General features: G+C 41.7%; 1 protein-coding gene across 1 annotated transcript; it reads right to left on the bottom strand.

The window, feature by feature from the left end:
• Window positions 1-1,573: 1,573 nt before the first annotated feature.
• LOC147427162 (geraniol 8-hydroxylase-like) lies at window positions 1,574-3,564 on the bottom strand. Its single transcript, XM_086498797.1, has 4 exons — window positions 2,933-3,564; window positions 2,635-2,876; window positions 2,405-2,539; window positions 1,574-2,303 (listed from the first exon to the last, which is right to left on the bottom strand). The coding sequence occupies exons 1-4, from the start codon at window positions 3,543-3,545 to the stop codon at window positions 1,878-1,880; spliced, it is 1,416 nt and encodes a 471-aa protein (XP_086354923.1). The 5' UTR covers window positions 3,546-3,564; the 3' UTR covers window positions 1,574-1,877.
• Window positions 3,565-13,809: the final 10,245 nt, after the last annotated feature.

Here is a 13,809-nt window from a genome sequence, read left to right as displayed (position 1 = left end):
CAGCCGATCGTATGCTTTGTCAAAATCGACTTTGACAAAAACGTAGTCTTGTTCAGACTCTTCAGCCTGCTCTATGCCTTCCCCCATTGCGATGACTGCTTTCATGATTCTTTTGCCTTTAATGAAACCCTTTTGCTCAGATGAGATCCATTCAGCAAGGGTTGGAGTTAGCCTGATGGCGACTGCTTTGGCAAAGAGTTTGTGGGCCACGTTGAGCATGGTTAGTGGCCTCCAGTTTGTGATGTCTTCCTTGGGCCTTTTTCTGTGGAGCAGTTTTATAACCCCCGTATTAATCTGTATCGGCAGAGCTCCATAAGACAAGGATTCTTCCCAGACAAGAACCAACATTGGTGACAAAGTGTCCTTGAAGACTTGATAGAATTCAGCAGGTAGGCCATCCAGCCCTGGCATTTTCTTGATCTTGAGCGAGTCAATGGCTCGTTTAATTTCCCAAATCGAGAGGTCTGAGTCCAACTGAGAGGCAATAAGGGGAGGGATAATCTTTTTACTACAGTTCTTTATCTTTAGCCTGGCTTCGGATTTGCCTTCGGTCATAGCCTCTGGAGAACTAAGCGTTTTATAGAAATAATCTTTGGCGATTTCTAGGTTTTCAGCCTCCGAGGATGCTTTGCCATTGGGTCCCAGGAGCCAAGGGATGTTCTCCTTTTGATTCTTTTTCCTGAGGAGCTTGAACATCTCTTTAGTCGGTTTGTCAATTTTACCCGACCACCAAACTCTGAAAAAGTCAGACGTGTGCTTGATGGTGAGGTCTTCTTCAACCCTTAGCTGCTGCCTTAAGGTTGCAATTTTGTCCTGGGTCTCTCTGTCTAGCAAGTTAGTTGCTTCCAAATTGATTAGGGCATTGTAGATGCCGTCTTTTCTTTTCCTTCGGATCTCAGAGACCAGTTTCCTATACTTGATGAGGGAGCGTTGGGTTTTGCCGATGGCTTCTACCCATGGTTTTGCTGGGGTCAAGCCTTTAGAAAATTCTTGCACCCATATGGCCTTGACGCTGTCACGAACTTCTTCTAGTTGGAATAGGGAGGGATCGGTGTGAAACCAGTGATTACGGATTTTGTTGCACTTGTCATCAATAGTGATGACAAGAGGGTAGTGATCAGACGCACAGGACGTGAGCCTAGGCTTAGCTTTAATCCGGTTGAAGCTTCTAGCCAGAGGCACGCTGATGAGGCATCTGTCCAAACGAGCTTTCCTAGCGTTTGCTCCTTAATGCGAGTAATTTTGCAAACGACGCCTTTGATTCGTTTAATCATGGGTTAAATTGATTTCGGTGCTCGCCAGTTATAGTACATTTAATTAAATAATCACATCTATATTTATAAGTACAAGGCGTTCCGCACCGTTCCGGTGCTCGCCACTTATAATACATTTAAATAATTACAACATTCCCCTCGTCCCCTCATCTTTCAAGGGAAATATTTTTGAGAAAAAAAATTCACTTCACACATTATTCTATTTGGATCATTTGAGATGTTATTTTTATGGAACAATAAATTGATTAAAAGTAAATGTAAAAGGATACAAATGTCCCCAAAGAAGGATAGGGCCTATATTGACTAATTAAAAAATCCTCATCAAAGTACAATGGTACCGTCAAGAGTGGTTACCAACAGAAGCAAAACAGCTAAGGACAATAAGGCTAATACATGGCTACAATGATTGGCCTCCACATGAGAGGGGGTCATTTGTAATAGAGAAACCCTCAATTACCCCCTACAATAAGCAACGTACTTGACTTATCCCCTCCCTCTGGAAAGTGGACACAACCACGCACGGGATTGTTTTGACAAACAAAAAAAAAATTGAGAGGGAGAAAGTGTATGTGTGTGTAGAGTTTTTGCATGCTGAACATCGTTCTACGTTAATTGTGGACTCTTCATCCCTCCATGCTCCTGACCACGAATGCTTGGCCTGGCTGTAAATGGCTTGGAGGGTATGTTCAGCAAACCGCCACCCTCATCAGCAGCCTCGTCACCAGGAGAGCTAGCCGCCAATATGGAGCTGGAGTGCCAATCAAAGCCATGCACAAGATTGGTAAAAAAGAGGCTCACCATGATGATGCCCGCGTTGCTGCCTGGACAACCTCTGCGGCCTCGCCCAAAAGGAATGAGCGGCTGGTATCCTTGTATGCCCACCAGCCCGACTTCGCTGGCATGACCGCCCGGCAAGAACCTCTCAGGCTGGAACTCATGTGCTGCTTCCCACAGACTTTCATCTCTACCAATCGTCCATATGTTGCAGAAGAGCCTTGTATTCTTCAGCCTGCAATCTCTATAGGTTCCCTAGCTAAATGCGGAAGCAATAGTGGCGCGGGCGGGTGTAGCCTAAAGGTCTCCTTCACAACTGCCTGGAGGTATGGTAGTCTGTCCAAATGTGACTCCACCTGCTTCCCAGCTCCTACTAGTGCACTTATTTCCTCTTGTAGCTTTTCCATCTTCAATTGTGGGGGTCGCAGCAGCTCCCTCATGCACCATTCTATGGTAGCAGTGGTAGTATCTGAGCTTGCTAATAAGATCTCCTGCATCCCAGAGACATGGGAAAGTTAGAAAGCCAGTCCCTTTCTAGCTACCATTCAGTTTGCCCATTGTTTAAGAGAAGAGAGAGAGTGCTCACCACTATGGCCCCTTTGACAGGAGCATACTCAGACTCATCAGAATGTCTGCTGCTGTGCCGAAGATATCCAAAAATGCTGAGAGAAGATCTGCCGGGCGATCGTGACCGCCCCGCTGCAGCCGTCGTTTGTCCAGGATCTGTTGCAAGAGCGCATCCATACGCTTTACCGCTAGATTCACCCTCCGTCGCAGCCCGTGAGGTTCGAACCAGCGCAGGTATGGCACGAAGTCGCCGATAAGGGGCTGCGCAAAGAGTTGAGCCAGCTCTTTCAAAATGTCCGGAAGCTCTGAGAGCTCACCGTCGGAGAGTCTTTGACTGATTAGCAAGCAAGCCATGACATTGGTGGTCCAGCTATACGCAAGCTCCCGAATGTTGACCGGTTTGCCCGAAGCGGCCGAGCAGCGAGCCTCGTGCAAGAGCAAGCCCATTTCCTGGTTTCGGACATGCTTGGAGGTGAGGAGCGACTTGGGGGAGAGCAGCTCTTGAACGAAGAGCCTGCGGATCGCTTTCCAACGGGGGTCGTCCGCCAATCGCGTGGCTGAAAAAGATATGCTCAGCGGACTCCATGGGCGGGCGAAAGGCGAAGTTCTCATCGTAGTCATGCAGGAATTGCTTCGCAAGAGGGGGCGAAGAGACGACCACGGTGGGCTGCTGCCTAGGCGGAGGAAAATGATGGGTCCGTACTTGAGAGAGAGGGCGCGCAAAGACTTGTGAGGAAGCGGGCCCAGCAAATGCATGTGACCTAGGATAGGCAGCCCCATGGAAGGTCCAGGTGGGAGTCGCCCCCTCGGCCTACCCCTGTAGGAGACAGCAATGAGGAGTAAGCTGGCCACCATCGAAATTGCATACCACCACCCATTGTAGCTCAGCAGTATTGTGCCGAGTGTGCCGATATCGGAACTCATGATCATGTGCTGATAGCGCTGCTCTTCATTTATTGTGTGATCAGCGTGTGTGTGTGTGTGTGTGTGTGTGTATACGCAGACTTGCAGCCTGCTGAAAACGGTTTACGCAGGAAAACCACAGTTCCACACACGGTTTTCTGTGTACAATATAGCCTATTTTGAAGCAGAAGAAGTCGCGTCAATCGGTATCCTACTATGAGTACGTCTATCCATGAATGGTTGGTTGGTGAGCTATGATAAAGCACGTTCCCGCCCACGGCTCTGACGAGGGAGAGACAGAGACAGAGAGAGGAGAGAGAGCGCGCGGAGACTAGGGAAAGAATATCCAGTACGCGACCTCCGTTTGTCCTATTTGCGTAACTAACAAGATTCAAGAGGCTTATGGCCAGGCCCCCGGCCAGGGGTGACGGAACCCTAATTATCCTTGCTAAGGAAAGAAGATTTCGCAAGCTATCCTTCACTAAAAGGAAGGTTTATCATGCAAGTGATCGTTCATTACGCAAGTCAAAAATTTGGTGGCCCTTACAAATTTGTTGGATGTCAAACTGGGCTATTGGGAAACGGAGTCGACACTATCATTGTTAGCACCCCTCGGCTATATCTAACACGGGCATGGGGAGATGGGATCTAAGGTCCCAATCAATTTAGGGTTGCGATATTAATTCGGGAAAGTAAAATAAACTGGGGTAGGCGACGAGTTTACCCGAGTTTATTTTTTCCTATTGCGATGTGTTTGCACATCAAAACGCGAGTGGGCGTCAACAGAGAGAAGTAAAAAGTAAGTTCGGTTACTCGAGTTTACTTTTCCTTGTTGCGACGTGTTTGCACATCAAAACACTAGTCGTCAACAAGGAAAAGTAAACTCGAGTAAAAAAGTAAAACTCAATTACTTTACTTTTGTGACAAGATCTAGAGTGCCACATTAATGTCGAGGCCCTAATTGATTGGGGCCTTAGATCCCATCCCCCCATGCCCTTATTAGATATAGCTGAGGCAGAACAATAGATATACTATATCATCACCTATAAGATTTTATTATGAATGCAAGTATTGCAAGGTTGTCCATTTACTTGACTTGCATTAAGAAAACGTTGTTTTTTGCAAGTTCGACCATACTAAGTTCGCAAAATTGATTTGCTTTATGAATAAAAGTTTTGTAAGCTAGTCCATACTAGTTTTATAAATCTGAAATTCAATTTTTCTAAAAATAAAGCTATGAACTTCACATGACAAGGGATTGTGTGTGTGTGTGTGTGTGTGTGTGTGTGTGGGGAAGTGTTCTTATATTACAATGTATGTTCTTTCACATCATGCTCAGAATGAGCTTAAATCTATCTCTAAACGAGAATCAAATATGGTCATGACGTCCTCCATTACCTTTGATAGAATCAAGGTTGAAGGAATAGAGAACGGGGGGAAAGGGGTCTCATCAAAACCTAGTGCAATTCCTGGCATTCCACATATACCACAAGAACCAGGCTCGAAAAGAGTGCAAGCAAAACAACTGAGCATCATCCAGACTTTTGAATAAACCAAAAGTAGCAGAAAACTTAATAAACCTAACAAGTGTGTAAACGAATTCCACCATTCCACCACCTGTTTACATCCTGAAAATAAATGATGTACAGTCTCCTGTCGATTACAAACGGAACATTTTCCATTACCAAACCCTTTTCTAGCTTGCAATACAGCAGTGCGGAGTGCCCTGACAATGATTCTCCACAAAAAGACTTTCATTTTAAAAATTTACAGGAAATTTCCAAATGTTCTGCAATACATTGGGCCACCATGCATGTTGCTGGTGCATGGACCACTACTTATTACATCTAGCATGAATGAGGAGTTGGGGGATGAGATGAGCATAAAATTTACATGACCACCAACTTATTAAAGACTCTAGCAATGTCCAGTCTCTATATCTATATGCCTCCAATGTGGTGCTTAGCATCTGCAAATCAACCACCAATTTGCACAACTACGCCGATGGCACTCTAAATCTATTCCCAAGTCTGTATTGCCATCGGGCTTGTGAGAATAGTTGGATTGTTCTATTAGAGTCAAGAAGATAGTTAATCTGCCTAATCCCTTACCTGAACAAAGAAAGGGATTTTTTCCCAAGCAAGACACTAGGAGGCTCCTCAAAAACAAAGCTCCAGAGTACATTCTCAACAACTGAGTTGCCTGTATCGAACCCTTCCTTGCCAAACAAGATTAGCAACCACTAATTTCCAAGACGCAACAACCATCTGACAAAATTGAAACCCTATTTAAATAGGAGCAGCATACATTAACTTACCTGAGGTTGACATCTGCCATGTACCCAGATAATAAGCCACGGAGCATTCAATCAATTTCCACATACATACAGCCGAATCTGTATCCGCTCAAAACGCATGTTTCGGAAAAGTACATCAACGGGCATGTGAGTACTAAACGAGATCTAGTATCCCCAAACCACCATGATTAAGAGGTAGGGCAATGTGCTTCTAGGCTATGGGGACAAAAGATGCATTTCTTGTTCCCCACAAGAACTTAGAAAACTCAGATTTAATAGGTTATAGGGCCTTCTCAGTCCATCTGAGAAGAGGTAGATTGTAAAGCATATAGGGAACCAAAACACTCTCTCTCTCTCTCTCTCTCTCTCTCTCTCTCTCTCTCTCTCTCTCTCTCTCTCTCTCTCTCTCTCATGATGCATGCACATGAGGTGTTCAAGAGACCCATTTGGTCAAAAAGAGAGTGTCAGATTAGTAGGACCCACCACACCCCTCCACTTAGAGAAATCGTTCATTGGCCAATTGTATCATAATGAAGGCCCCTTCTTCAACATATTTGTAAGCATTCACATCATTCGTGTGGCGAGGAGGAGACTCAGGGTGTCATAGGCCTACAAAGCTACCATGTTTGTTACTTGGAGCTAGTAGAGCCCTTCGTCCACCTAATCTCATCACATATTTAGCAAGGCAGTCTATTATCGAACGGCCTGCATGTGGGCCACCCAAGGAGGAGGATGCACTAGAGTGTCCAAGGGCAAGAGATCTATCAATGTAAACACCAAGTGAGCACAAGGTGTCCCTATAGAGGTGACCCAATGAGATATTTGAACCCACAGCCCATGAATTTTTTATTTAGAATGCTCGTTTGGCATTGTTGTGGGGGTTTAAAATGAAAAGCAAGGTCATTTTCATGTTCGAGTAGATTAGTAATTTTATTTTTTATTTTTTTTTGCTTTTTGTGCTTTTCTTGGACATGTAGATTAATACGATGAAGAACACAATATTACCACAAAGCAACTACATTTATCGAGAGATTTGAATTTCTTCTTCTTCTTGTGATTATTGTAGATGATCAGGTCAGCCCTCTCATATGTACTTTAAGTGCCAATTTGATACATATTAAAATAGCGTATATGCTATTGAATATCATGATAGCATTGTACCAAAAAATAGTTGTGTTGGTACATTATCTTCTTCAAATTGAGTTTTGCAAGGGGTTTTACATGTTCCAGATCTTCAATGTAATCTTCTCTCAGTTGCAAGACTTGTTGACCTTGGTCTGATTGTGGGCTTTGATCATCCCAAATGTCACATTGAGAAAGATAGACATACTATTGTGATTGCTTCTCTCAACGGTAATTTGTTTGAAGCTCTCTTTTAATGATATTGTAGCAAATGTTTTCAGTGCTTTGGGAGATCATGATTGCAAGGTATGGCATCACCACTTTGTTCCAGCCAATTTCTCAAAACTCCTTGACCTTCATCAACATGATATTGTTCATGGACCATATCTTAAAGTTCATCCTCATATGGGAATTTGTGGGCTCTATGCTTTTGAAAAACATAATCATAAACCCTTTTCTCTCATCTCAAGTGAAACTCGTTCTCATGACCTTTTGGATCTTGTTCATACTGACATTTGTGGATCTTTTTGATCTTGTTCATACTGACATTTGTGGACCTTTGCCTCCATCAATATCACAACATCATCAATTCATTACATTTATTGATGATTACTCACGATATATATTTGTTTTCATGCTTAGATAAAAAAAGTGGTATTGATTGTTTTCAAAAGATTTCACAAGGCTTAAACCGATCGTCATCTCAAGAAAATTTGTAGTAATAATGGTGGAGAATACGTTTCTTGTGAGTTTTAGAGTTATCGTATTGAACAAGATATTCATCTCATGAACATACTATTCCATATTTGCCTCAATAAATAGGTATTTCCGAACAAAAGAATCTCACTATTCTTGATGCTATAAGATGTATGCCGATTCATTCTACTTCATCTTGTGCTTTCTGGGCTGAAGCTATCTTGAGAGTAGTATTATTCAAAATCATCTTCCTAATACCACTCCTTCTAGTAAGATATTCATTACATCATGGATACGTGAAATCCCTTTTGTATCTCATTTTGAACCTTTGGATGTATTTCTTATGTTCATGTCTCCAAAGAAATGTGAATAAAGCTTGATGCTCTTGGTCTCAAAGTTATTTTTATTGGATATTTTGACACTTTCAAAGGCTTCAAATTCTATGACCCTTCCTTGAACAAGAAAGTAATCGTGAACTGTGATGCTACTTTCAATGAGCAGTTTATGGGAGGTACATCGTCCATGGATGATTCTGACAATACTAAGTCTTTGTTTCAGGTGTTTCCATTCTTTTATGATGATGAACCTCTTTCTAAGGAGTAGGTTCCTACTTCACAACTATCAATTCCTAATGTCACCAAGGATGATAGTTATATTTTTATTGATCTTTCTATTGATTTTGAGAATGGTTTCTGTCATGTTTATGATGAAGATATCATTCATAACTCTCTCTCATTTTGAAGATCATGTCACCTATAATGAAGCTATGTCTTATTTACAAAAGGATCAATGGCAAGAGGCTATAAAATAAGATTACGAGTTCTCTTATCTCTAGAGGTATATGGATACTAGATAAATTGTCTCTTGGTCATACATCCATTAAGTGAATGGATGTATAAGACAATTCAAAGTAGATGGATCTCTTGACAAATTCAAGACACGATTAGTTGTCAAAAAGTACTCTCAAACTAGTGGCATTGATTATCAAGAGACATTTTCATCATTTGTTTGCATTACTAGTATTCAAATCTTAATAGCATTTGCTATTCAATCTGATTTAAAAACTCGCCAAATGGATGCAAAAAAATTTCTTTTTTTAATGGTGATTTGAATGAAGAAATTTCTATAGAGCAACAAAAAGGGTTTGTTATTCTAGGTAAGGAAGACCTTGTTGCTCAACTTCATATGGCATTATATGGTCTCATACAAGCTTCACAAACCTAGTGTATAAAGTTTGATATTTTCTTACCTCCCATGGATTTATCTCTTGCTCTTTCGGCCCTAAATTATATAGAAAATGACAAAGGCTGAAAGCAAGGGATGGAGGTACAAAAAGGGTTGTCCTTGACACCACCGAGGCTTGATGGGTTCCTGAGTACGACAAGACTAAAGTAAAAGAGGGCAAAAGGGAAATAAAGGATAAAATCAAATGCAAAAGTCTCAGAAGTTTATTACTTTATTCTTCTTTTTTGAAACGTCTTGTAACAAATCGATGTGGGTGGGGTGCAAGACATGGGTGGGATTCAAATCGGCCGCTCTCTCTCTCTCTCTCTCTCTCTCTCTCTCTCTCTCTCTCTCTCTCTCTCTCTCTCTCTCTCTCTCTCTCTCTCTCTCTAGCAACTGAGGCTAGTACCATATCTATAGAGATGAAGTTGGAATCTAGTCTCGATCCCTTCAACAATCTCAAGTCAGGGATAAATGCATTTACAAAGGGTATTGTAATGGGAACCATGAGCATTCCTGAACTTGTCAATAATGAAGAATTTTTGCGGGGCTATTGGGTGCAAAAGAAGCGTGACCAATAAAGCAAGGAGCACAACCCTGCTAAGACAATTGAACTTGTAACATTTAGTGGCCTAAAAACTTGTGTATAGCGGAAATTAGCATGAACATAGTGGGCATTTCATTAGAATAGATTCCTAATGAGAATTACAAGAGTGCATGGGTGGAGAGAGCAACAAAAAGCATAACACCTAGGTACATAGCATGAACAATACTTTCAAAAGAGAGAGAAATTAAGCTATTGACAACAGTTGAGGACCGGATTTTCATGGAGCCGGTCCCCCCTCCAAAAGGCTTTGTATTATGGTTTCTCCCATCAAGAGAGACATTAATGTACAATACAATTCTTTGTGTTCCTTCAAGACTAGCTAGTGCAATGAAGACGAAAGCTTCATGCACTAAGCAAAACACTTAGCAAACACAACATCAATTGTCCCCGGTCTCAGACCCAAGACCTCACACACCTTCGAAGATGGTGAGAGCTAGCAGGGTATGAGAGTAGATTGAGAGGAAGAAGGAGTATCTTACAAGAAAGATGTACATCTCCTCACATAATCACTCATATTAGCATAGCTTAGCTTGGTAGAGGAGATGAGCATGCATTGAATCTTGGCTCTTGGTTGGATTTGCATCCATATGCCAAGAGTGTCTCGATGTAGGCTTCTATCTCACAAGCTTGGAGTAGGTGATGAGCTCTCCATTAAAGCTTGGGAAGAGATAGTCTTCTCTTTCTTCACACATGAGATTGTGTGAGTGTGTGTGTGATAATGCCTTGCAAAAATCAGCCCCCTCTCTCTCTTGGGCGAGCCCTCTTGCTAATTGCTCTTGCCATCCTCCCATTGGACCTCCCCAGGCCTAGCCAATCACATTTAAGCAGCATAAGTGATAGCCTTCTGACATGTGTCCCCCTTTCCCCTTTTGTGAGAGCTTTAGGTAATTTAATAATTCTACTAAACTCTCATTGGACCCCTTTGCCTCCTGGCCAATAAGAATCAGGCAAGCCATTGGGCTGTTGAATGCTCATTGGACCCCTTGGGCGACTGTCCAATAGTCATCCAGGAGACTTAATTTTCATTGGTTCTTTTTATCAAGTGTTTTTAAATTAATAAAACTAGATTTACTCTAGCCTAATTCTCATTGGTCCACCTCCAAGGCCGTCCAATAGGAATTGGGTACACCTTGTGGGCATCTGGCCTAGGGAGCTGACATGTGTCCCTCATTCCCTTTGTGTAAAGGGAGCTTGTGTGTGTGTGTGTGTGTGTCTTTCTCTCTCATCCCCTACAATAAAGGCTCGCCCCCTCCCAAGTAGGGATTGCAAAGATTTTTTTGTTCACACACAAAGCATTCAATTCCCTTAAGGTTGACCTTTGGACACAACCTTTGAATTTTGAAACCTTAGCATTTTGGAAGTCTTAATGGGCTGAACCTTAGGGTCTTTTTAGCCCATTGTTGCACATGGCTCTTTTGCAGATGGCCCCCCTTTTGGATCCCTATTTTCTCTCCTTTGGATCCCTACAGTGGCCGGTCTGCTAGCTTAACCAATATTCTAGCTTTTTCTCCCTTGGCACTTCCCCACATTAAATGATCAGTTTAATATGAGAAAATCATTTAGGAGAATTAGATATTGATTATTATGACAGAACTTTCTACAACCAAGTCAAGGAGAAATATATGCAAAGCCATGGCTAGATGTTGGTGTTGATAGACCCAAGGACTAAAAAGAATACAACAACAAAAAATTATAGACCAGCTCATGCATCATTAGCCATTTTCCAAGTTGAGGAGTTTGGATGTGCAATCGAGTCTTCTTTCTGGCATTTGCAACACAATGTCTCAACTGAAAGTACCCCAATCTTCAAGTGAGCTTTTTGTGAAGAGAACCTCTCTGAAGATGATACTAAAAATGGCGATCCAAGAACAACATCAGTGAACCAGTCCAAAATTGCTGCTATCTTGGGTGTTCATTGATGTAACATAGTGGCAGCAAGTAGTCAATGCTTGTCATAGACAATTGCTTCTGCGTACAGGTATCACAAGTGAAGCTAGAGATTTGGTGACTGTTTTTGGAACTCCGAGACGAGAGTCTCACCTAACAAAAAGGATATTTGCAAGCACAGGATCGAGGCAAAATGTAGCATCAAACATCCCATACATCTTTTAGATGACTCTCAGGTACTATTTTTTTCCTACAATACAATTCTAATGGCCTTGGTTTTACTTGAATTAGTGCTCACAAACTTTGTAGTCTTTAGGCGGCATTCGGGTCTGTCTGCACAGTACCAAATTGGTAGTTTTTTTGCCAACAATCACTCTAGGCCAAAGAGTACCAGTTTGGTATTTTTGGGCAACAATCATTGTAGGTACCATTTCCTAGATCCATAGTAGGCTGAGAGCAGGGTTTGGTGGTACAAAAAAGGACCAATTTTTTTCCCCACCTTATTGGTACTAAGTGGGAACCAATAAATTTTTTGTAGTTTGTTTCAAAACTTGTCAGAGTTTGTTTCTTTATGTTCTTCTTTCCAAGATGTATCCAATGATATATAGTATGATAAGTGATTTATTTTGGGAATTCGATAAATTGCATTGCAAAGATTTGTCAAAGGTACTGTCAAGGACAACCAATTTTGTACCACCAGCCCTTTACTTCTGCCAGTACCAATTTAGTGCTTCTTTGGATTTTTCATCATTCCCAAGAGAATGCACAATACAGTTTTTTGGTTACAATGCCCGAAGGTATGGATGCACATTCTCAATTGGGTACTTTTGATTTTCACCCAAACATGGTAGAGTAATATCGGATCAGGTTTTAGAAACAAATTTGGTGCCTTCAGTATATCTTGCAAAGTACCAAACTAGAGAGATTGTACCAATTTTGGCTCTTCTCTGTATCTAGAAAAGCTTCCAATTTGGTACTATGCAGGCTACTTTAGGTGTGTGCATACTACCTCAAGGATCCACAATACCAATTTGATACTTTTGGGAGCTTCTTACACTGAAATGTATAGTACCAAATATTATTTATGGTGCTTTTAGTGTTGCTTGTAGAGTACCAAACAAGATGCATAACAACAATTTTGCTGCTTCTTGGAAAATAAAAAGTACCCATTTGGTACTACTGAATTACATTGGTACTACTGAATTAAATTGGCACTACTGAGTTACATTGGTACTACTGAATTACATTGGTACTATTGAATTACATTGGCACTACTAAATTACATTGGTACTACTGAATTACATTGGCACTATGAAGTATGTAGAAAAGTTTTTGTTTGGTGCCATGAATTCAGTTTGGAACTATGCAGTGTAAGGAAATGTACCCAATTTGGTACTATGCAAGGTGATTTGAGTTTGCTTGTATATAACCACTTTGTAATAAGTACGAGCCCATAGAGCCGACGCCCATTGCATCTCAAAGTATAGAACAAAGTTTATCAGTCCTCATTAGAAAGGACCATCCCCCGTTGCATCCCACGTGTAAACACTTTCTTCTCCCTTTTTTCAAACATTTAAGATAGATTTTACCTTAAATATTCTATGTTATGCCCATTGCCATGCGCCTATCTCCACTTTACCTGCTCACTTGGGTGACTTGGCAGCATTTGCTCAAGTTATCGGTCGATCTATTGTTGAAAATATGGGTAACACGCCTAATAGAGAGCCTAGAAGTAAGGCAGTACAAGTGTCCAAGCTCGCACAAAAATACAATGGGGACGAGGATGCTAGAAATCATATTGAAGTATTTAGGACATTGGGCAATCAAATGATCTATGCCACATCAATTACACATGAGTATCGGCATTGTAGAAGTGCTCGCTTGATTGGTTTGCATTAGTGTGTCATTCTTTTATAGCCTAATGGGACACTTGGCTACACGATGTGGACCCCCACACTTGTAAAATTGAAGAGGTGGCCTCTTGGTAGTGTAATTGATATTATGGCCTCTTACAGCAAGAGCAACTACTTGATAGACAGGTTTGACTTGTCCCCAATAGTCTTCCATGTAATAGTGTGGACTTTCTTCAAGTGCATCAATCCCATAGGCAATATTAGGGTCTATATCTTCCTCACAGCCTTCCAAACCAACAGTAGATGACTCACAATCCACTTGATTCATAGAAGTGATTCTTGGATGTGGGGGTTCCAATTGTAGCATAGGAGGTGGTAAGGATGTTGTTTGGACAACGATTTGGACCCTAGGGACCATGTGTTGTGACATTTCTTCAAGAGGTGGGACCAGCATCAATGCAGGCGCTTGAGGTGTGTCCGTCCATTCTAAGGTTGGTCTATTTGCCATCACGTGTTTAAATACTATGCAATCCTTGTCTTGATGACCATACCTCCCACATGCATTGTAATTCCAATTGAATTTCACTCTAAATGTAGGGCATTCAC

The sequence above is a fragment of the Adiantum capillus-veneris genome, chromosome 24 (assembly GCF_014529385.1).
Source record: "Adiantum capillus-veneris isolate H3 chromosome 24, ASM1452938v2, whole genome shotgun sequence".
Taxonomy (NCBI): Eukaryota; Viridiplantae; Streptophyta; class Polypodiopsida; order Polypodiales; family Pteridaceae; genus Adiantum; species Adiantum capillus-veneris.
This window is presented reverse-complemented; position numbering and strand designations above follow the sequence as displayed.

Bases quoted from the DNA above. Each gene is read 5' to 3' on its own strand.
- LOC147427162 (XM_086498797.1), bottom strand. From the start codon at position 3,545: ATGATCATGAGTTCCGATATCGGCACACTCGGCACAATACTGCTGAGC. The intron at 2,540-2,634 runs GTGAGCACTCTC...TCTGGGATGCAG, and splicing joins CTGTCAAAGGGGCCATAGTG to GAGATCTTATTAGCAAGCTC. The intron at 2,304-2,404 runs GTGGAGTCACAT...GCATTTAGCTAG, and splicing joins TAGTAGGAGCTGGGAAGCAG to GGAACCTATAGAGATTGCAG.